Source organism: Neoarius graeffei, chromosome 2 (assembly GCF_027579695.1).
Source record: "Neoarius graeffei isolate fNeoGra1 chromosome 2, fNeoGra1.pri, whole genome shotgun sequence".
In the NCBI taxonomy this organism is placed as follows: Eukaryota; Metazoa; Chordata; class Actinopteri; order Siluriformes; family Ariidae; genus Neoarius; species Neoarius graeffei.
In genome coordinates this window covers 126,493,258-126,517,133 of record NC_083570.1, presented here as the reverse complement: position 1 = coordinate 126,517,133, position 23,876 = coordinate 126,493,258, and the positions used below count along the sequence as shown (strand labels likewise).

The 23,876-nt window shown below is 46.9% G+C and overlaps 1 protein-coding gene across 2 annotated transcripts in view; it reads right to left on the bottom strand.

Moving 5' to 3' along the window:
- LOC132882272 (FH1/FH2 domain-containing protein 3-like) overlaps positions 1-22,635 on the bottom strand; it is a 92,309-nt gene extending 69,674 nt beyond the window's left edge. For both annotated transcript variants that reach the window (XM_060915557.1, XM_060915558.1), the window contains exons 1-2: positions 22,365-22,635; positions 1,207-1,319 (exon numbers count right to left, since the gene is read on the bottom strand). In XM_060915557.1, the coding sequence (XP_060771540.1) occupies positions 1,207-1,319; positions 22,365-22,532 (281 nt within the window). In that variant the 5' untranslated portion in view covers positions 22,533-22,635. The remainder of the gene's footprint in view (positions 1-1,206; positions 1,320-22,364) is intronic.
- Positions 22,636-23,876: the final 1,241 nt, after the last annotated feature.

The window sequence follows — 23,876 nt, the reverse complement described above, 5'->3', positions numbered from 1 at the left end:
CTTGTGTTTTGCAGCATTTTGTTGATATAATAAAAATAAAAATGCAGATCTGAAGTTCTTGTCAAGTCTATTTTTTCCCCTATATTCATCACACCTAAACAAGAAATTTATTCTAGATAAGAAAATAAGTAGGGCGGCACGGTGGTGTAGTGGTTAGCGCTGTCGCCTCACAGCAAGAAGGTCCTGGGTTCGAGCCCCGTGGCCGGCGAGGACCTTTCTGTGCGGAGTTTGCATGTTCTCCCCGTGTCCGCGTGGGTTTCCTCCGGGTGCTCCGGTTTCCCCCACAGTCCAAAGACATGCAGGTTAGGTTAACTGGTGACTCTAAATTGAGCGTAGGTGTGAATGTGAGTGTGAATGGTTGTCTGTGTCTATGTGTCAGCCCTGTGATGACCTGGCGACTTGTCCAGGGTGTACCCTGCCTTTCGCCCATAGTCAGCTGGTATAGGCTCCAGCTTGCCTGCGACCCTGTAGAAGGATAAAGTGGCTAGAGATAATGAGATGAGAAAATAAGTATTCTAGCTAAGAAAAACAAACTTGTTTTGAGCCTTTAAATAAGCTGGAATCAAGCACATTTGCCTTGTTTTTAAGCGTATTAAATGCTTATTTTGAGCAATATTTGCTCAGATGAAATTGGTTTCTAAGCAATAATTACTGAAAATCAGAAGAAATGGCTTAGAATAAGAGAGAAAATCTTAACAAGTAAAATAAAAACTAGCTTTTTATGCTTAATTTAAGATTTTTGGTATGCTTACTACTTGCATATTTTTTTCTTGTTTTAAGAAATCTTACCAAGTCCCATTATCTTGCTGCACTGGCAGATTATTTTGCTTAAAATAAGTGATTTTCCCCCTAAAACACTATACATTTTTCTTATTTTTTAGAGGGCATTTTTTGCAGTGTGAGGGAGATTTGCCTCATCACCGTCACCTCAGGCTTGCTCATGAGGCATAAATTTATACATTTATTAAAAATGTTTAAAAATTATATCTGGAATTTTTATATTTATGTAAAGCTTATTTGCGATCATGTGCATTGTTAAAAGTGCTATACAAATAAAATTGAACTGAACTAAATCATTGCCACCATCATCCTCAGCAGCATCACCATCATTGCCATCACCATTATGCATTTTGATGGATAAAAGAATAGGTTCGGGTTCATTTGTGTGTGTGTGCGTGTGCGCACGCACGTGTGTGTGTGTCTTACACTCCACAGTCGTCCTGCTCAAACCCCTCCAGCTCATCTATCTGTTCATCAAGAGATGATTCCAAGTCCAAATATGTGCCATTATGGGATAGCTGAAGAGCACAGTCATCTAACTGCAGAGAGAGAGAGAGAGAGAGAGAGAGAGAATAATAAATTTAATAAATTCTAATAAACACCTGTGTGTGTTAAATGACCCTAAACATGAGTTCCTGTGTAACTTTGTGCCCTGTACAGAGGTAAATGTGGTTGTTAGCAGCAGACGTGTCCAAATTATCACACCAACACCATTCCCAAGTTCAGTATGCAGGGTGACAGGTGTGCTGAGTGTCAGAGACAGGTGTACATGACATTTCGCCCATAATGCACTGGGAGATCTCATGACCTCTTCCAGCTCAGACTAAAACTAATGGAAGGTTTAATTCAGTGACATCCGTCACACTGTCATGTTAATCACAGTGACCTTTACACAGCCCACAGAGCAGATATTTAAAAAAATAATCAGCATACAATTAGATTTAAAGGCAAGGAATGTTTTCTTTCCTTTTTAAGTATTTTAAGTATTTTTAAAATCATTGTTTTGTAATATTTTTTGAAATTATCTTTACATCCCAGCTGAAATGAATAAATCAAATGCTCTGATAAAAAAAAAAAATCTGTCATCTGTGTCAGTCACAGGACTGTAAAATGTGTGTCCACCTATTTCACTCAGTCTGAATGAAATCAGATGGAACAGCTGCCTGTCTACCTGCGCACTCTGTTGCTGCACTCATTGTGCATGGCTGAGATCTTCCACAAGGCGGGGCACACATCTTGCACACTATCGCAAAAGCTAGCAAGCTAGTCAACAGTGGTGAGTACTAGCAATAGCAATGTTCATTGTTTACATTCATTATGATGATGTTGTGTTTTCTTGCAAATGAATGAGATATAAGGTAGTTGGATATGACAATGACATTCTAAGCTCCTCCCCATAGCACTCTCTCTCTCTCTCATGGACTTGCCCTTCAGCAGTAGTCAGGCGGTGCGCATTCATGTGGTTTGGAGGAGTGGTTTTGGAAAGAAGCCTGAAGGAAGGGGATGGGGTTTTTGGGTTGGATAATGTCACAGTCTTACTTCCACTTGCTGGTTTCCTTTCTTGCCTTTAAATTCCTATCCAGAAATCCTACAGAATGCACTCCTCATGCTGTATGTTGCAGTGTGTGTCCTTAATGTAAACAGTACATGGGTGATGTTTCAGTCGGTAGCTCAACTGCAGCAGTGCCACTCTGGCCATCAGTTACAATCCAAACTGAGTGAAAGTTCTAACCGTCACAGGCATAGAAATGAAAATCTCACTGAATTAACCGACTTTATCTGATCGTATATAGCACTGACACATGTTTATCATATGTACAGATATTTACAGCGTTATATTTACTACATTTACAGATTTAACCATAACACACAATTACTCATGTCACAAATAGCAGGGTGGGAAGCAAGCACACACACACACACACACACACACACACACGTTTGTGTGTGTGACTCAGTGTGTCTTCAACACAGGCAGTTGAATGTTTGCTTTTATTTCTTGTTTTTATTTTATACATTACATCCATCCATCCATCCATCCATTATCTGTCACCGCTTATCCTGTGCAGGGTCGCAGGCAAGCTGGAGCCTATCCCACACTGCAAAAAAATGATATCTTAGGAAGGGAAAATATCTTGAAAATAGTATAAATGATCTAGCATTTCCCTATTAGAAGAATACAAGACACCAATTCTGAGATTATTAAACCAAGTTCTAGATTGCAACCAACTTATTCTGAGATGTCTTATCAAGTAAAAATATCCGTCCATTCAGCAAGATCATCCATCCATCCATCCATCCATTGTCTATAGCCGCTTATCCTGTCCTACCGGGTCGCAGGCAAGCTGGAGCCAATCCCAGCTGACTATGGGCGAGAGGCATGGTACACCCTGGACAAGTCATCAAGTTATCGCAGGGCCGACACAGAGACACAGACAACCATTCACACTCACACCTACGGTCAATTTAGAGCCACCAATTAGCCTAACCTGCATTTCTTTGGACTGTGGGGGAAACCGGAGCACCCGGAGGAAACCAACGTGGACACGGGGAGAACATGCAAACTCCGCACAGAAAGGCCCTCGCCAGCCGCTGGGCTCGAACCCAGGACCTTCTTGCTGTGAGGCGACAGCACTAACCACTACACCACCATGCCGCCTGCAGCAAGATCATTTCACTAGTATTAAGTAATTTTCTCCTCAAATTCAGTTTTTTGAAGTGCAGCTGACTATGGGTGAGAGGCGAGGTACACCCTGGACAAGTCACCAGATCATCACAGGGCTGACACATAGAGACAAAGCACTATTCACACTCACACCTACGGTCAATTTAGAGCCACCAATTATCCTAACCTGCATGTCTTTGGACTGTGGGGGAAACCAGAGCACCTGGAGGAAACCCACACAGACATGGGGAGAACATGCAAACTCCACACAGAAAGGCCCCCTTCAGCCGCTGAGCGCGAACCCAGAACCGTCTTGCTGTGAGGTGACAGTGCTAACCACTATACCACCGTGCTGCCCTTTTATACATTACAGCACTGTGAAATTCTTTTCTTCACATATCTGGGTTTTGATCCCCCAGAAACCCAGAACCTTTAAGCAGTAAGCCAGCATTGCCCCCAGTAACAGAATAAATAAGTATGTGGCAGCGGGGGCATGGCCGAGCGTCAGTCTGTGAATGGAGGGCGGAGTCAGGGAAGGGGAATCGTCATGTCACTACACCTGTTGTCAATTACCGTGTGTTTGTGTGGCTCCTCCAATAACCGCACCCTATAAAAGGAGAGTGCGAAGGGGAGGTCAGCGCCAAGAAAAATAATTAAGAACGCAAATAACCACCTGCCGTGCTTCTGTGCTCCACCCACATCTGGGTCTCTCTACAGTGGTGCTGAAACCAGGGACAAGTGCAGAAGGGAACAGCCCCATGGAGTCCTTGCCATTCAAGGACCTGATCCATGCCCTCACCATAGCCCAGCAGAACCAACACCAATCACTGGTCGCCCTCCGAAAGGAGCAAGAACAATGGTTCAAAGCCTTGGTGCTGGCCCAACAGGAAGACCACCAGGCGTTCCGGCACCTGCTCACGTCGGCAAGGCCCATGACCGCCACCGGAGTGGACCCTCCCCACCTCACCCTAACGAAGATGGGTCCGCACAATGATGCGGAAGCCTTCCTCGCGCTCTTCGAGCAAGCAGCGAAGGCATGGGGTTGGCCGGTCGACCAGCGCACAGCGTGCCTCCTCCCCCTACTGACGGGCAATGCACAGCTGGCCGCACTGCAGCTCCCCACCTACAGCTGGCTCGTGTATGCGGACCTCCGACGAGCCATCCTCCAGCATGTTGGCCGCTCCCCAGAGCAACAACGGCAGCGCTTCTGCTCGCTGCGCTTGGAGGAGGTCGGCCAACCGTTCACGTTCAGGCAACAACTCCGGGACGCCTGCCGGCGGTGGCTGAGGGCAGACGACCGCGACACCGAGGGAGTGATTAACCTGGTGACACTGGAGCAATTCGTCGTGCAACTTCCGGAAGGAATGGCGGAATGGGTCCAGTGTCATTGCCCGGCCTCGCTGGACCAAGCTATTGAGTGGCAGAGGAACACATGGTGGCAGTTCAGATGGCAGGAAGGCATGTCTCCTCTTCTCCTCTCTCTTCTCTCTCTCCCTCTCCCTCTGCTTCCCGTCCTTGCCCCATTCCCCCACCACGGAGGCAGGGGCCGGCTCCCCCCCAGCCGGCCTGGTGCACCTGTGGTGTCCTCCCGTTTTCCCCTTCCTTGTCTGTGTCTCCTCCCCCCAGGTGAGTGATGTCCATAACACCGGTGCAGAGGGAAAGCCTGGCTCGGTGTGCTGGCACTGCAGGGAGCCGGGACATCTCCAACATCAGTGCTCCGCGATAGAGGTGGTCCGGGTTTCCTGATGCACCAGAAACTGCCCTCGATCGGGCCGGAGAGTATTGTATACCGGTAAGTGTCCAAGGGGATACGTACCAGGCTTTGGTGGATTCCGGCTGTAATCAGACCTCAATCCACCAAAGCCTGGTGCAAGGTGAGGCATTGGAGAGAGCACGAGTGGTGAAGGTGTTGTGTGTGCACAGGGATGTTCACAACTACCCTTTGGTGTCCACCCACATTCTATTTCGAGGGGAAAAGCATAGTGTAAAGGTGGCGGTTAACCCTTGTCTCACCCACTCGCTGATTTTGGGGACTGATTGGCCAGGTTTTAAGGAGTTAATGATGCACATAGTAAGGAGTGGGTCCTGCAGTAATCTGTCTGGGGAAAGCCCCGGAGTAGCCTTGGAGGGAGAAGCTGTCACAGAGCCATCTATGGTAGCACCGTGTCAGGGCAATACGTGGAGTAAGAAGTGCCCCACCCCTCCTCCCTCTCTCGGGGATTCCCTTGGGGATTTCCCATTAGAGCAGTCACGAGAGGGGACTCTGCGGCATGCATTTGATCAAGTGAGAGTAATCGATGGTCAAATTCTCCAACCAAATGCGATGCCGGCCTTCCCCTACTTTGCTATTATTAAGGATAGGTTATACTGAGTGACACAGGATACTCAAACTGGCAAAAAGGTAACACAGTTATTAATTCCAAAGAGCCGCCGGGAACTCATATTCCAGGTGGTTCACTTTAATCCAATTGCTGGACACTTAGGGCAGGATAAGACACTAGCCCAAATAATGGCCTGGTTCTATTGGCCAGGGATTCACGGGGATGTCTGTCGGTGGTGTGCGGCGTGCCGCGAATGCCAATTAGTAAATCCCGCGGTCACTCCAAAAGCACCTTTGTGCCCTCTCCCTTTAATCGAGACCCCTTTTGAAAGAATCGGGATGAATCTCGTTGGGCCATTAGATCGGTCAGCATGGGGATATCGCTTTATTTTAGTTCTGGTGGACTATGCAATGCGATACCCAGAAGCAGTGCCTCTGCGCAATATCTCAGCATGCAGTATTGCAGAGGTGCTGAGGTGAGGCAAATGGACAAGGGTGGGGTATTGCAAATTTAACACCTCAATCTATTAAAATGTTGGAATGAGGAGGCCCCTTTGGCATTGGTGTCAGTAATCCTGGAGAAGGCGGAGCTGGGGCCGGAGGTTCAAAAAAGAAAATTGGCATCGCCCACCACTCCGGTCCCCTGTGGAGACCACCTCTCCCCGGCCCAACTCACGGAGGTAGCCCAGTTGCAGAAAGAATTTTCCGACGTGTTTTCGCCCCTGCCCGGCCGCACCCACCTCATAGAACACCACATTGAGACGCCCCCGGGGGTGGTAGTGCGCAGCCACCCTTACCGCCTGCCCGAACACAAAAAAAAGGTGGTAATAATCGAGGAGTCCCACAGTGACTGGAGCAGCCCAGTGGTCCTGATCCCCAAGACCAATGGGTTGGTCCAGTTCTGTGTGGACTATAGGAAAGTCAACGCGGTGTCTAAATTCGATGCATACCCAATGCCTTGCATTGATGAGTGGCTCGATCAATTAGGCACTACTTGTTTTTATTTGACACTGGATTTAATGATGGGATATTGGCAGATCCCCTTGACTCCTCTATCCCGAGACAAAACAGCCTTTTCCAAACCTTTTGGCTTACAGCAGTTCGTCACACTTCCTTTTGGGTTGTTTGGGGCACCTGCTATGTTCCAATGGCTTATGGACAGGATCCTCCGCCCCCACAGCACCTACGCAGCCGCGTACCTCAACAATATTATCATATACAGCAATGACTGGCCGCGGCACCTCAAAAACCTTAGGGCCGTCCTAAAGTTGCTGAGGCGGGCGGGTCTCATAGATAACCCAAAGAAGTGTACAATTGGGCGGGTGGAAGTACGGTATCTGGGTTTCCACTTAGACCATGGGCAGGTGCGTCCGCAAATTAATAAGACGGCAGCGATTGCGGCCTGCCTGAGGCCCAAGACCAAAAAGGGGGTGAGACAGTTCCTGGGGCTGGCTGGCTACTATCGTAGGTTCATACCTAATTATTAAGACATCACCAGCCTGCTGACGGATCTCACTAAAAAGGGAGCACCAGATCCAGTCCAGTGGATGGAGCAATGCCAACAGGCTTTCTCTAGGGTAAAGGCTGCACTATGTGGGGGGCCACTGTTACACTCCCCTGACTTTTCTCTCCCCTTTATTTTACAGACAGATGCATCGGAGAAGGCTGGGGGCCGTTCTGTCCCAGACGGTGGAGGAGGAGCATCCTGTGCTGTACCTTAGCCGGAAGCTGTCAATACGGGAAGGCAGGTACAGCACGATAGAGAAAGAGTGCCTAGCCATCAAGTGGGCAGTCCTCGCCCTCCGGTACTACCTACTGGGATGCCCTTTCACCCTCTGTTCAGACCACATGCCCCGCCAGTGGCTCCACCGCATGAAGGATGCCAACGCGCAGATCACCCGTTGGTATCTTGACCTCCAGCCATTTAAATTCGAGGTGGTCCACAGGCCGGGGGCGCAGATGGTGGTGGCGGACTTCCTGTCCTGTCGGGGGGGGATTCAGCTTCAGGCCGGACGGCTCCCTGGCCTGAGTTGGGCGGTGGGGGTATGTGGCAGCGGGGGCGTGGCCAAGCATCAGTCTGTGAATGGAGGGCGGAGTCAGGGAAGGTGAGTGGTCGTGTCACTACACCTGTTGTCAATTAACATGTGTTTGTGTGTCTCCTCCAGTGACCGCGCCAGATAAAGGGAGAGTGAGAAGGGGAGGTCGGCGCCGAGGGCTCGATAATAGCCTGTGTGTGTGAGAGAGTTTTGAGTTGTGTGCTGAAAAGCAGCAATAAAGAAAATAATTAAGAACGCAAATAACCGCCTGTCATGCTTCTGTGCTCCACCCACATCCGGGTCTCTCTACAAGGTAATAAATAATTAACAATAATTTTAGGAACATTAGGGGAAAATATAAAACTAATGAAAATAGGAAACTCTCCTATAAACATGTCGATGATGTGAAGGATAATCTGCACGAGCACTCATTAGATTAGATTAGATTAGATTAGATTAGATTAGATTAGATTAGATTAGATTAGATTAGATTAGAACTTTATTGATCCCTTTGGGCAGGTTCCCTCAGGGAAATTAAAACTGATCCACGTACAGAGAAACTTTCACTGAAGCACTCAGCCTTGCTCTTATTTAACACTCTGTAACGAACAGAGACCCATTAAATTTTGGTCCTACCTCATTTAACTCTGTAAAATGTGTGAACTGTTTTATATTTGTATTAAAAATAAAGATGGTGTAATGGTGTGAGCTGACTCACGAGCTCTGTGAACACTTTAAACTGTGTTCAGTCAGGAAATGTGACGCCTGGGGTTATATCGGGCTCTTCTCAAATCTCAGATCACACCCCCACCTGTCTCTCTCACACACACACACACACACACACACACACACGAGTGCACTGACAGCATATCTCACACACACACACACACACACACAAACATGAGAGTGCACTGACAGCATATAACACACGCACACGATTCCAACATAAACTAATTGAAACAGTAGATGAATTAACACATGCAGTATTAAACTTGAACAGAAATAAAGAAAAGCGAAGAAAGTGAGAATACGAAGGGGAAAAAGTGGAAAATGAAACTGGGAAAAGAAGGATTATGACAGAAAGTAACAGGAAATTAGGACTCGAAAAAATAGAAATATTTTAAAAATGCATATTTTTAAGAGGCGGCACGGTGGTGTAGTGGTTAGCACTGTTGCTTCACAGCAAGAAAGTCCTGGGTTTGAGCCCAGTGGCCGGCGAGGGCCTTTCTGTGTGGAGTTTGCATTTTATCCCCGTGTCTGCGTGGGTTTCCTCCGGGTGCTCCAGTTTCCCCCACAGTCCAAAGACATGCAGGTCAAGCTAGTTGGTGGCTCTAAATTGACCGTAGGTGTGAATGGTCGTTTGTCTCTGTGTCAGCCCTGCAATAACCTGGTGACTTGTCCAGGGTGTACCCCACCTCTTGCCCATAGTCAGCTGGGATAGGCTCCAGCTTGCCTGCAACCCTGTAGAACAGGATAAGCAGCTACAGGGGATGGATGGATATTTTTAAGATAACACCTTTAAAAGTTGATTAATTAATTCCACAGAGTCGGAGATGAGCTCTGTTTTTCAGGACAAATACCGCACACTGGATACCACCGTGATTTACATAGGTAGAAAATAAACCTCAGGAAGTCATGTGCTTACAGGAAAATTATCAGTACCAAAGTGGGGTAATGAAGTGGAGCTCATGTTATCACATCAACGTTGATTGATCCTATAAAAGTCGTTGGCATCCTTCCATCTATGATTGCTGATGGTGTAGTGTCCAGATATGTTTTTATTTACATCTTCACGAGTGGCTGTGCAGTCCAATCCATGAATGACAATCTTTGCTGCATTTGCTGCAGATGAACGGCAATGCCTGCTAAGGCTGTTGTTTTCTCTCCTTCCTTCTCGTACTCTTGTCCTCGAGGTTTTTGTTTCTTGTCTCCTCTGCTCTCTATATGCTCTTTCTGATGGCAAGGTGCCAAGCTGCACTATCATCTGCACATTGTTCCCAGGTGGTGATGTTGATGCTGCACAGTTTCATGTCTTTCTTGCAGACATCTTTGTAGCTCACGCGTGGTCTTCCCGCCCGTCGTGAACTCTCTGCCAGCTCGCCGTACATCAAGTCATTGGGAATGTGGCCTGAGTCCATTTTCCTGAGGTGGCTGAGCCAACGAAGATGCCTCTCGCTGAGAATGGCGAGCATGCTGCTCATCTTGGCGTGTTTGAAGACCTCTGTGTTGGGCCCCTAGTTCTGCCATCGGATATGTAGAATACATCTGAGGCACCTCAGATGGAAGCTGTTGAATTTCCTCTCTTGGCTGGCATATGTGGTCCATGCCTCGCTACTGTAGAGGAGTGTGCTTAGCACACAGGCCTGATGGACTCGCAGTTTGGTCTTCTCGGTGAGGCTGGGGTTTTTCCAGACTCTCTGGTTTAGCTTAGCCATAACTGCTGCTGCCTTGGCGATCCTGTTGTTCACCTCTGCATCAATGGAGGGCGAACTGGGGACACTAGACCCGAGGTACGTGAAGCTCTCAACTACTTCCAGGCTCTGCACATCGATGGCGATGTTTGGAGGAGCAAATGTGCCTTGCACCATGATGTTTGTCTTCTTCAGACTGATGGTCAATCCAAACTCCTGGCAGGCATGGGAGAGGCGACTGACAAGCTGCTGCAGACCATCTTCAGTGTGTGATGTCAAAGCTGTGTCATCAGCAAAAAGCATCTCACGGATGAGTACCTCTGTGACTTTGGTCTTTGCACGAAGGCGGGCGATGTTGAAAAGCTTGCTGTCAGCCTGGGTGTGAATGTAGAACCCTTGCTGCAATCATTGAAGGCATACTGGAGGAGCATGGAGAATAAGATGCCAAAGAGCATCAGCGCAAGGACACAACCTTGCTTTACTCCACTGCTGACCAGGAAGGCCTCAGATATTGCACCACTGAAGCAAACTGTGCTGTGCATGTTTTCATGGAATGGAGTGATAACTGCAAGCAGTTGGGGAGGACAACTAATCTTCTGCAGTAGTCTGAAGAGTCCGCTCCAGCTGACCAGGTCAAACGCCTTTGTCAAGTTGATGAAGATGGTGAAGAGTGGCATTTGCTGCTCTTGACACTTCTCCTGCAGCTGGTGTAATGAGAAGATCATGTCCACAGTTGACCGGCCAGCTCAGAAGGCACACTGGGACTCTGGGTAGACTTGGGAGGCTAGGGTCTGCAGGCATGCCAGAGCAACATGGGCGAATGCCTTCCCGACAGTGCTAAGGAGGGAGATTCCCCTGTAGTTATTAGCATCATGCATATCCTGGGGGATGTATCCTTGTTCCCAGCAGAGGCAGAGGAGTTCATGCAGGGGCTGGAGCAGTGCAGATTTCCTGCTCTTCAAGACTTCTGACAGGATGCAGTCACTGAGTTCAAGTTGAGTAATTAATTCCACAGAGTCAGAATTAAGCTCTGTTTATCAGCACAAATACCGCACACTGAATACCACCGTAGGAAACAAACCTCTGGGAGTCATGTGCTTACAAGAAAATGATCAGTACCAGGGTGGGGTAATGAAGTGGAGCTCATGTTATCACATCAGTATTGATTATTTTCCTATAAAAGTATGTACCCAAGTATTTTATTCCTCTGATACCACAGTGATCTGTGGGTGGTAAAAGAGAGCAACTGGACTTGCTTGAAGATTCTTGAAGACGTTTCACCTCTCATCCAAAAGGCTTCTTCAGTTCTGTCTGATTAATAGGGAGTATCAGGTATTTATCCTCTCATGGATGAAAAGCAATCCTAAGGTGTCGTTGAGTTACCCTGTTGGTGTGGGTCACTGGGGGCTGGGTGTGAACGGCCTAGAGTCTTGTGATCTGATGAGTACAGGTTTTATTGATGAAAGAGGACATGTTGTGGATGTGTCTTCCTGTTTATGAAACATATCAATGTGACACAGGGACAGAGGCAGTTCTGGTGCCATAGGCGAGTGAATTATAAGCTCGAGTCCCACCAGACATAACTGTGTGGAGAATGCAGGCAGATTTAATGGATACTTAATTCATGTAATTCTGAAATTTAATCTCTACTTTCAGTTTTCATCTCCTCTTACCAACAAAACAAGAGTAGACTTGATAATCTCACTGTACTAAATCCTAACACTGCAGTACGTTATACATCCTGGGAAGTAGACAAGTATAGAATCTATGCATCTTCAACACTGTGCATGTCATGCATTTTTATGAAGGTCCCTTAATTTCCCCAATACTCATCTCATCTCATTATCTGTAGCCGCTTTATCCTGTTCTACAGGGTTGCAGGCAAGCTGGAGCCTATCCCAGCTGACTATGGGTGAAAGGCGGGGTACACCCTAGACAAGTCGCCAGGTCATCACAGGGCTGACACATAGACACAGACAACCATTCACACTCACATTCACACCTACGGTCAATTTAGAGTCACCAGTTAACCTAACCTGCATGTCTTTGGACTGTGGGGGAAACCAGAGCACCTGGAGGAAAAATAAAAGACATCTCCCATTCACCACAATAGCACTAAACAAAAATGCAGAACACTGTTCAAAACACATTCTGGCTCACAAACCCATTCCCACAGACACATCACGCAAGCATGCAACCTCCATAGTGGCAACAGTAACATATGTCATGTTTTGAGGATAGGATGTTTTGCTCTTCACTGGACGTTCTCTAAGAGGGCTCGATGCTTAGTAGTGTAAGGTGACCACAAACTACTACCATATTCCAGCTTCAGCCAGACCAGTGCACAGTATAGCAGCTTTCTGATGCTGAAGTGTCGTATGTCCCAGCAGATTCTCTTAAGGAGACCAAGAATTTTGTTTGCTTTAGAAACAGTGACTTCTATGTGCTTTGACCAGGACAAATCATTGGAGACCATTATGCCAAGGTCAGTGATGAACTAGATGGTCCCTCGTCGACCATGGTCCTCACCATTTCAATGGCACAGGGCAGGATCACCTCCTCCGCTTCTGTGTGTGGCTTCTTGCACTTTGGCGGTTCCCAAAGTGGGGGTCCATGGTCGATGAGGCAACAGCAAACAAGTTACGGGCGATCCCCCTCTCAAATAATACGATTGGAAGATGCATACATGACATCGCTGGCGACATTGAGGAGCAGCTCACCGACTGAGTACGTGCAAGCACCCGGTTTGCTCTGCAGGTCGACGAAGCCACTGACAGCAACCGAGACTGTTTATTAATCACGTACATCCGTTTCGTTGATACAGAGGACATGAGAGAGGATCTGCTATTCTGCAAGGAGGTGAAAACACGAGCCACTGCTGATGAACTGTTCCGAGTGATTGACACTTATTTGCAAGAGGCAAAATTGAAGTGGGAGTGCTGTGTTGGAGTGTGTACGGACGGGGCTCAGGCTATGGCTGGGAAGCGCAGTGGGCTACAAGCGCTCATAAAGCGTGTGTCCCCCAATGTGCAGTGGACCCACTGTATGATTCACCGAGAAGCGTTGGCATCGAAGCAGCTGAGTCCCGAACTGAACAAGGTGATGACGGACGCAATCGCCACTGTCAATTATATCAAAACGCGCCCTGTTAAAGCTCGACTCTTTGCTGCTCTCTGTGAAGAAATGGGCTCCAAACACACGGCAGTTCTGTTTCACAGCGAAGCGCGATGGCTGTCACGTGGGAAGGTATTGAACAGGGTGTTTGAGCTACGAGAGGAGATACGGATTTTTCTCAAGGAGGAGAATCATGCACTGGCACTCTGTTACAACGACAAACGGTTCCTGATGACAGTTGCCTACCTCAGTGACATTTTCCAAAAACTGAACGAACTGAATCTGCAAATGCAAGGACCCAACACCCATCTCCCTCAGCTTGTCGCTAAAATGCAGTCATTTACAAGGAAATTGGAACTGTGGGGAAAGATGATTGAGGAGGGAACAACAGATTGCTTTCAGAACTTGCATTCATTTCTCCATAACACCAACAGTCACAACACAATCATGCCATGCATTCGTTCACACATTTTTGCCCTCCAACAACATTTTCAGAGGTACTTTCCTGTTATGGATTTGGCACACTATGAATGGATCACAGACCCCTTCAATACAAGGCCACCTGCTCATCTCAGTGTTACTGAACAGGAACAGTTCATTGATGTGACCTCAGACATAGGATACAAACAGCAGTTTAGGGCCAAGTCACTGTCTACCTTTTGGATTGGGGTGGAAAAAGACTACCCACTGTTGGGTGGAAAGGCTGTGGCCATACTCCTCCCTTTTGCCACATCCTACCTCTGTGAGGTGGGCTTTTCTGCAGTGGCCTCCATCAAGACCAAATACAGGGCAAAGTTGAACATTGAAAACGAACTAAGGGTGGCGATCTCACAGTTATCACCAAGATTTGAAAAACTCTGTACTGAAAAGCAAGCACACACAAGTCACTGAAAAAATATTCTGATGTTCTGTGTAATGTTCTGTTTTATTATGATGTGCAATGCTCTTTTGTGGATAATGCTCTTCTGTGAATAAAAAATAGCAACTTTAATATCCGTCTGATTATTATTATTATTATTATTATTATTATGGTTATTATTACTATACTACACACTGCATAATGGGTGGTGGTGGGGGGGGTCGATGTCAGGGGGTCCCAAAAATATTCTGAAGTCCAAAAGGGGGTCCCCAGCCAAAAAGTTTGGGAACCACTGAACTAGAAGAATGTTACGTAAATATGGCTTGGTAATGTGTCCCAACAACTCAATACTTCACAAAGTGAGTCAGTCTTAGGCATCCTTATATATGCATACTGATTGCACCTTAATCTGTTGCCGGTGTGAGTCATTGGCAGTGCACACGCAAGTCAGTCCGTAGCACGTGCTATCCAGAGTGCACATGAGAGTCAGCCAATGAGCACAGGTGTGACAGAACCCCCCCCAAAAAAAAAAAAATTAAATCCATCCTTAATGGCCCCAGGGATGAGGGCCTGACGTTGGATGCCATGCCTTCAGCGCTCTGCTCTGGGCCAACATGGCACTGGATTCTTGGCTCAGGCTCGGGCTATGGACAGGACCTGGACTCTGGACTGGACATGGGCTTGAACCTAAGCTCGGCTCCGGACAGGACCTGGATATGGGCTTTGGGCAAGACTTTGGCTTGGGACTGGACATGGACTCTGGGCAGGACTTGAGCTCCAGAGTGGACATGGATGACATCTTCATTGAAGTCTGGGGCAGAGGCCACCCTGTCAGCCTCTGGTACCGCTTCTGGAACAGGCTCTGGTGCTGGCTCTTGCTCTGGTGCTGGCACTGGTGATAGCTCCAGCTCTGGCTCTGGTTTGGGTGCTTGTCCTGGCTCTGGCACTGTCTCTGGCTCTAGTTTGAGCACTGGCTCTTGTATTGGCTCTGGCTCTTGTGCTGGTGCTGGCATTGGCACTGGCTCTGACATTGGCACTGGCTCTGATGTTGGCTCCAGCTCTGGTTCTGTTTCAGCTGCTGGCTATGGCTCGGGTGCTGCCTTGGGCACTTGCTCTGGTGAGGGCTCTGGCTCTTGCACTGGTGCCGGCCTTGGCACTGGCTCTGGCATTGACTCCAGCTCTGGCTCGGGCTCTTGCACTGGCTCTGGTTCGGGCACTGGCACTGGTACTGGCTCTGGCATTGGCTCTACCTCTGGCACCAACTCTTGCTCTAGAACTAGCTATGGAACTGGCTCTGGAGCGATGGCCTTCTCCACTGCATCGGCCTCTAAAACTGTAGACCCCCCAAAAAAAAAAATTCATGGGGGTCCTCCTTCTCCAACACCTCATACAGGTACCAGAGAATGACCTGAAATGACTGGGAGTTTCATAGGCAAGGGTGTTCTACTCTGATGAGGAAACTGTCCCATTGGTGTGCTCGTCCCGTGAGCCCGTTAATCATGCAGCTGACCCAGACTGGCTCTGGAGGCTTGGGCTCCTGCAGATCAGCATAAAAAAGGCACATTGCAAGGTGAATCCCTTTGGGTGATATTCCACCCCATCATAGGGTGCCGGGGTGTCTATACCAAGTCACTGTCGGAAAAACACGGCTAGGGGCTGAGACACGGAAATCCAGGCATGGCATAGAGGGGCATGCTGGTTATCTTCCACGACATCCATATAGCAGCAATGTATTCTGTCAGGGATGGGTGGTGAAGACGGATGTAGGTGCAGAAGATATTTATTAAGAATACGACAAAATCAGGCAAACAATCCAAAATGGCAGGCATAAATCTTGAATGGTAAACAAGTAATAGGCTGTGTAAGGCACAGACTACCACAGACAAAAACAGAACCAAATACCAGGAACAGGAATCAGAAACTAGGAGAACAGTATGTAAATATGGCTCAGTAATGTGTCACAACAACTAAATACTTCACAAAGTGAGTCAATCTTAAGCATCCTTATCTATGCGCGCTGATTGCACCTTAATCTGCTGTCGGTGTGAGTCATTAGATGCGCACATGTGAGTCAATTCGTAGCACGTGCTGTTCAAGGTGGGCATGACAGTCAGCCAACATGTGCACGTGTGACACTCTCAAAGTGGACTATTACCTTCCCAGTCTGTAAAGGCCATAGAAATAAAATATTCACAAAGAGCAGACCAGTTAGAAAAGTGTCTTATTCCTATGTAGAAACTTCCCTGGTACCACCCCTCATTAACATATGACTGCCCACAGCAAGCTGATGGGGAGGAGCAATCTAATCATTCAGCAAAAGGTTCCTTGGATAGAAGAAGTGGAGACATGGAGAGAAAGTGCAATGTGCTGTTCCAGGATGCACAAAAGAAAATCAGAGTCTGCACAGAATTCCAAAGTAAGTTAATACTTGAAAAGAGGAACTGAACTTTATTTTTGGGGCCGTCCCTGATAAGTTCAGCCTCACATTAGTGTTGTGCTTGGTGCACTTCCCTGAAGACAGTTTAAGTTTTTAATACCTTTGGGCCGTTTCAGATGAGCTTTGCTACAAGTTGATATTGAAAGACGGAGCTGTGCAGACTCTGGTGGAGTCAAGCTCCAGTCCACCAACCATAAGTAAAATGGTCAAAAGTCCAAAACATTAAATGGTAAACACTGTATTGAATATTGTAATAAAATTCTCCTTTTGGATTGAACCCTAAGATAACATTAGCCAGTCAGCTAACATTAACAGTCTTTTCATGACGCTAAACTTAGATAAAACATGTAGTTTGATAAACACAGTTTGCTTGGCTACATTATCTGAATTGACCACAGTATTAGGCCCAATCCCAATTCTAATTTCTACCCCTACCCCTCCCCCTTCCCCTTGGCCCTTCCCCTTGAAACTGAGCTACAAGGGATAGGGCTTGAAATTCAACCCTTACGTATTGGGATAGCCCTTCAACGATCGCATACGTCATCGCGTACCTCCGTCAGCGTTTACGTTAGCAAAACGCGACCAAATGCGTCATTGGCTGCGACCAGCCGCTACAGTCAGAGCCAGAGATCTCTGCTGGCAGGGTGTGATTTGTTAACTAACACCACTGAATGGGATATTTGGCGCTTCGTGCACCACATCCGACAGAACGAGGTGTCAGAACACTCATGTAAACAATAAAAGCGAGAATAACAGAACAAAACGTACGCAGTCAAGCAACCGAAAACAATACTCACTCCCAAAGCTTTTTAGCAGCAGCTTGGATTTCAGAAATCGCTGCTCATTCTCAGCTCGAAAGCAAATCAAGCGGCGTGTTTCCTCTGGATAACAACTTAAAACACGTAAATAATGGAGAAAATACATTTATGACAATCTTTCGCCACGGGAACCGCCATCTTTCTGAAATCCGCATGAAATCTCGCTGAAATCCGCATGGCATTGTGGGAAATCACTCAAACCCCTTCGTTCGGAGTCAGCTCCAGGAAAATCTCCGTTTGGAGGGGTACAGAAGCCCTACCCCTTCCCCTACCCCTCCGCGTTAACTGGGATTGGGATACCCCTACCCCTTCACGTGAACGCGCAAAATGGAGGGGAAGGGCCAAGGGGTTTGTCCAAGGGGTGAAATGGGATTCGGCCTTAGAGTAATAAACAACTCCCAAACTTCAGGTAGTTATCAGTTACTAGTTCAGGTTAGCCTGGCAAGTTAGCTTCCCCAGTGTTAGCAATGTTATCAGGCACACAGGCTATGTTAGTATGATATGAATATAATTTGTGAATATTTGTTTCATATGTACCCAAGCACCTGGATGTCAACATAAAAACTGTAGCAAAACAATTCCATGGCATTTCTTTTACTCCATGTCATAGTTATGGTATCTAATGGGCGAGCTCAGGAACAGGCTGCTAAAACCTGGGAAGCAGTTAAACTAGCTCATGTCATTTCGAGTGTTAATTGTTTACAGTCTTTTGGTGTCACTTTGGTAGAAAAACATTAATCTCGCTGTGATTCAACCTGAATGTTTGTGGCAAGTATCTGTGTAAAGGCTTTTGGAAAAGTCTGTTTTGCCTGAAAGCAATAATCAATCTTGAAGGTATGCTTCAGAACATTGTTTGGATTGTTTTCCATCAAAGCTGGTGTAAATTAAAGTTAATCCTATTTTTGACAGCAAGTATAAATATGCTAATGTCATGAAACTAAGAAACCCTCCAGCTAACTCAGTGAAGATGTAACATCAGAAGGTAGTCCATGAGTACAGCCAGCATATTCAGCTTTACATCTAATTTCACAGCACAACAGTTTGTTTACTGTTTACACCATCACCTTCCACCAACTCCATCGTAACCTGAGCACGTCAACAGGCTTACTGTCAAAGCAGTGCCGAGCCATATCCAGTCAGCTGTAAACCTGAGGTTTTTAAAGTGTAAACTCATGACTATGCTCGCAAGCCAGTTCCTCGATGGTATAGATTATGTTACATGTTAGCCCTGCTGCGAGTAGGATAGTTTATCCACTGTTGTTTTGCGAAAGTATTGTGAAGAAAATGAACACTGTCACTAAAACATGAGGTTCAAAAGTGAGTTAAATTAATCATTCTGAAACGGTGGTAATCCTGCAGAGAAGCCCCTCAGAGGTCAGTTACAATCCCACATGTTGGTGGACAGTGTGTGGCTAACACAGTTCTCTTTTAAACAAGTTAGCCAATCAGAGCAATTACTTATTTAAATTTAAAATGGCACACCTGTAAAATCAGCCTGTCTTACCCGACAGGGTTTTATACCAGGATATGACTGCACGAGAAAAAGAACCAAGGTGTTTTTCAATAAAAAAAAAAACTTTACAAAAGCATTTCAGGGACTAATATAGAATAATCCAAATGTGTATGGCATGCCCCCTTTAAAGAACAACACATCATTTTTTTTATCTGTTTAAAGTGAAGGGAGAGCGGGGAGACTTGGGACAGTTTATATTCCCATAAATTATTTTCTCCCAATCACATTTTAGATTCCATTAGAAATTTGATTTTCCCCTGAGAGTGACCTCCTTCCTTTGGAGCCGTGAAGTTGGACACTGCAGTAAGGTTCATGCAGTTCAATATTTTATCAACCAAAACATGTATTTTCTCCTCCACCTCCACTCTATGGTGTAATGCACGCTGGAGAATTGGGGATTTGTTAGGAATTAAAGTCTGTAGCCTCGAGCTACCAGATATAGTATTATTTATTAAACTTAAATTCTGGGGGGGGGGGCGGCACGGTGGTGTAGTAGTTAGCGCTGTCGCCTCACAGCAAGAAGGTCCGGGTTCGAGCCCCGTGGTCGGTGAGGGCCTTTCTGTGCGGAGTTTGCATGTTGTCCGCGTGGGTTTCCTCCGGGTGCTCCGGTTTCCCCCAAAGACATGCAGGTTAGGTTAACTGGTGACTCTAAATTGACCGTAGGTGTGAATGTGAATGGTTGTCTGTGTCTATGGCTAAGTTTACATTAGACCATATCTGTCTCGTTTTCTTCGCGGATGCACTGTCCGTTTACATTAAACCGCCTGGAAACGCCGGGAAACGGGAATCCGCCAGCGTCCACGTATTCAATCCAGATCGTGTCTGATCCGGTGCTGTGTAAACATTGAGATACACGGATACACTGTGCTGAGCTGTAGCTGGCGTCGTCATTGGACAACGTCACTGTGACATCCACCTTCCTGATTCGCTGGCGTTGGTCATGTGACGCGACTGCTGAAAAACGGTGCGGACTTCCGCCTTGTATCACCTTTCATTAAAGAGTATAAAAGTATGAAAATACTGCAAATACTGATGCAAATACTGCCCAATGTGTAGTTATGATTGTCTTTAGGCTTGCCATCCTTCCACTTGCAAGTGATGAGTGATATGCGCTGGGATCACACACACAGCGGCTCAGTCCCGAATCACAAGCTGTGCACTTCACTCGCGCGCTCTGTGAGCTGCGCAGGGTCGGAGTGCGCACCCTCCAGAGGGCACTCGCTGTTCAGGGCGGAGTGATTTGGAGCGCAGGATGCCTGCGGAGCCGAGCGTATCAGTGTATTGGCGTTGTTGTGTGCACGCAAATCGTGTATTGGCGTTGCTGTGTGCACACTAATCATTTTAAAAACGTTAATCTGATGATCCGCTGATACGGTCTAATGTAAACATGGGCTATGTGTCAGCCCTGTGATGACCTGGCGACTTGTCCAGGGTGAACCCCGCCTTTCGCCTGTAGTCAGCTGGGATAGGCTCCAGCTTGCCTGCGACCCTGTAGAACAGGATAAAGCGGCTAGAGATAATGAGATGAGATGAGAAATTCTGGGGGAAAACATTTAAGGATTTTTTCTCCAAAATGTCCAAATGGGGAGAGCTGGGACAATTCTCATTTTACAGTTTTTTTTTTTTTATTGAGGTTTACAAATATAAAATTGTTTAAAATGTTTGTTAGATGTGTGGGCGTGTCCCTGCATGAGGATTAAACTGATTTCATCCCTTCTTGAGAATAGAACTGTTTAGTTGAGTCAGCTTAAGGGTAAACTGACATGTTTCTATCGCTGTACCACCACTGTGTGTTCATACAGTTTATATGGGACAGGGGTTAATCATAAATAAAAATTAAACATGTAGGATTAAGCTAGGGATTTTATTTGTGTCCCATGTTTCCCCTCAGTGTCTCATGTCTCCTTGCAAAAAATACTAACAGAAAAAGTGAAGTCTGAAGGTCAGTATATGTGCCAAGCTGAGAAACTCACGTTGTGGTAAGAGGGTAGAGTAAATACTCTCCAATGCAGTATGAACGTGATGTGACCTGCAACGAATTTCACACAGTCTACAAAATCAGAAACTCATCCCCACTCTCTGGTCGTGGAACATTGGTGAAATGTTGTCACTTGTGTTATAGCAGCTATAAACAGTCGTCCCCTTACCAGTCTCTTGTGCACTTAATAAGACCATCCATCCATTATCTGTCGCCGCTTATCCTGTGCAGGGTCGCGGGAGGGCTGGATCCTATCCCAGCTGACTATGGGTGAGAGGCGGGGTTCACCCTGGACAAGTTGCCAGATCATTGCAGGGCTGACACATAAAGACAAACAACCATTCACATTCACACCTACGGTCAATTTAGAGTCACCAATTATCCTAACCTGCATGTCTTTGGACTGTGGGGGAAACCGGAGCACCCGGAGGAAACCCACGCGGACACGGGGAGAACATGCAAACTCCGCACAGAAAGGCCCTCGCCGGCCACGGGGCTCGAACCCGGACCTTCTTGCTGTGAGGTGACAGTGCTCACCATTACACCACTGTGCTGCCCTCAGTTAATAAGACAAAAAACCCAAATCCCTGCAGCTTGTCATGTTCCTGAGAAACCATGAAGAAGTGGAAACTCCTGTGTCCTGAAGATGTCAGAAAACTTTACTCAGTCCTTCATTTCCTCGCTGTCCACACAGATATGTCCTCATCAGGAGAGAGCACTCACCTGCTCTGAGGTCTACAAACTTATTTGTGTTCGGGTTGATTTTTTTGAATATATTGTGTGTCTTTAATATTGTAGAACCGGATGATATTTTTAGATTGTGATATCAAAATTAACAAACAAGGACAAATCTGGTCAACTATCCATCCATCCATTATCTGTAGCCGCTTATCCTGTCCTGCAGGGTCGCAGGCGAGCTGGATCCTATCCCAGCTGACTCTGGGTGAGAAGCGGGGTACACCCTGGACAAGTCGCCAGGTCATCACAGGGCTGACACATAGACACAGACAACCATTCACACTCACATTCACACCTACGCTCAATTTAGAGTCACCAGTTAACCTAACCTGCATGTCTTTGGACTGTGGGGGAAACCGGAGCACCCGGAGGAAACCCACGCGGACACGGAGAGAACATGCAAACTCCACACAGAAAGGCCCTCGCCGGCCACGGGGCTCGAACCCAGGACCTTCTTACTGTGAGGCGACAGCGCTAACCCCTACACCACTGATCAACTATCTGTAGTGCACTATATTAAGTCCAGAAAAAAACAACCACCTTATTTTAATGACATTATGATCTAGCCTCCTGTATAATGCTGTTTATATGGTACAGGGATTAACCGTTAGATTTATTACAACACAATCTATTATTATTGTTGTTAGTTATTATTATTATTATTATTATTATTATTATTGCGCGCGCGCTCTGACCTTGTGCGGGGGGCGCAGGAGCGCGTGCACGGCGGCCAGCTGGTCTCCGAGCGCTGCGTCCCGGCGGAAGGCGTAGCGCGGCGCGCGCGCGGGTTCCGGGAAGCTGGTGCTGTTGAACGGGTCGGTGTCGTCCAAGAACTGAACCCTGCACTCGAACAGCGCTTCCATGGCACACGAGCACACACCAACGGAACCGGAAACGAGTTATTAACAGGTGTTTTAGACGAGTTTAAATCCGTTAATCCGCTTCCGCCAAATCCCGTTAAAGGAGAAACCCGGTGACTGCGCGCGCGCTGCAAACCCCTCAACTCCAGCTGTTCACGGCACGGCGGCTCATTTCAAGTGTGTGTGTTTCAGGAGCGGCTCCAATTACAGAAGAAGCAGCAGCCACACACACACACACACACACACACACTCATTCTCTCTCTCTCACACACACACACACACACACACACACACTACTCATAGTTATGTAGGTTGGGTGGAAATAAAAATAGTCAGCTTTGGCAGGAAACACCATGACAAGCGGGCTAATAGAGGTCATCATAGTGCTAGCAATTATTATTATTATTATTAGGCGGCAGGGTGGTGTAGTGGTTAGTGCTGTCGCCTCACAGCAAGAAGGTTCTGGGTTCGAGCCCCGGGGCCGGCGAGGGCCTTTCTGTGTGGAGTTTGCATGTTGTGTCCGCGTGGGTTTCCTCCGGGTGCTCCGGTTTCCCCCCACAGTCCAAAGACATGCAGGTTAGGTTAACTGGTGACTCTAAATTGACCGTAGGTGTGAATGTGAGTGTGAATGGTTGTCTGTGTCTATGTGTCAGCCCTGTGATGACCTGGCGACTTGTCCAGGGTGAACCCCGCCTTTCGCCCGTAGTCAGCTGGGATAGGATCCAGCTTGCCTGCAACCCTGTAGAACAGGATAAAGCGGCTACAGATAATGAGATGAGATGAGAAGAGGAATTTGGTGTCTCACTGGGACTCAAACTTGCACAAATACATCATGAACTGCCACAACATCTACATTAATAACCTACACACACTTAAAGGTACTGCAAAGTCATCTGAATTTTTTTTTTTTATTGTGCATGGCATATTCCTCTGTCCTGCAAGAGCAATATCATGCAGACGAGATGTGATCATTTTGATGTGCTGAGGATCACTTTTTTCCATTTTGGGACTGTTTTCCTCCCTCTTGAGGTAAATAGTACAGGCCTACAGAAACAGGAAACAGCCAAATGCGAAGGAGGAGCTTTAACTAATTAGCATAACTATGGAACTGCGTCACACCAAGATGGCGACGTGTGGAAAACATCATGACTCTGCATCAACCTCGGAGAGTTTTAAGTCGCAGGAATGTACAACCCCGATTCCAAAAAAGTTGGGACAAAGTACAAATTGTAAATAAAAACGGAATGCAATAATTTACAAATCTCAAAAACTGATATTGTATTCACAATAGAACCTAGACAACATATCAAATGTCAAAAGTGAGACATTTTGAAATTTCATGCCAAA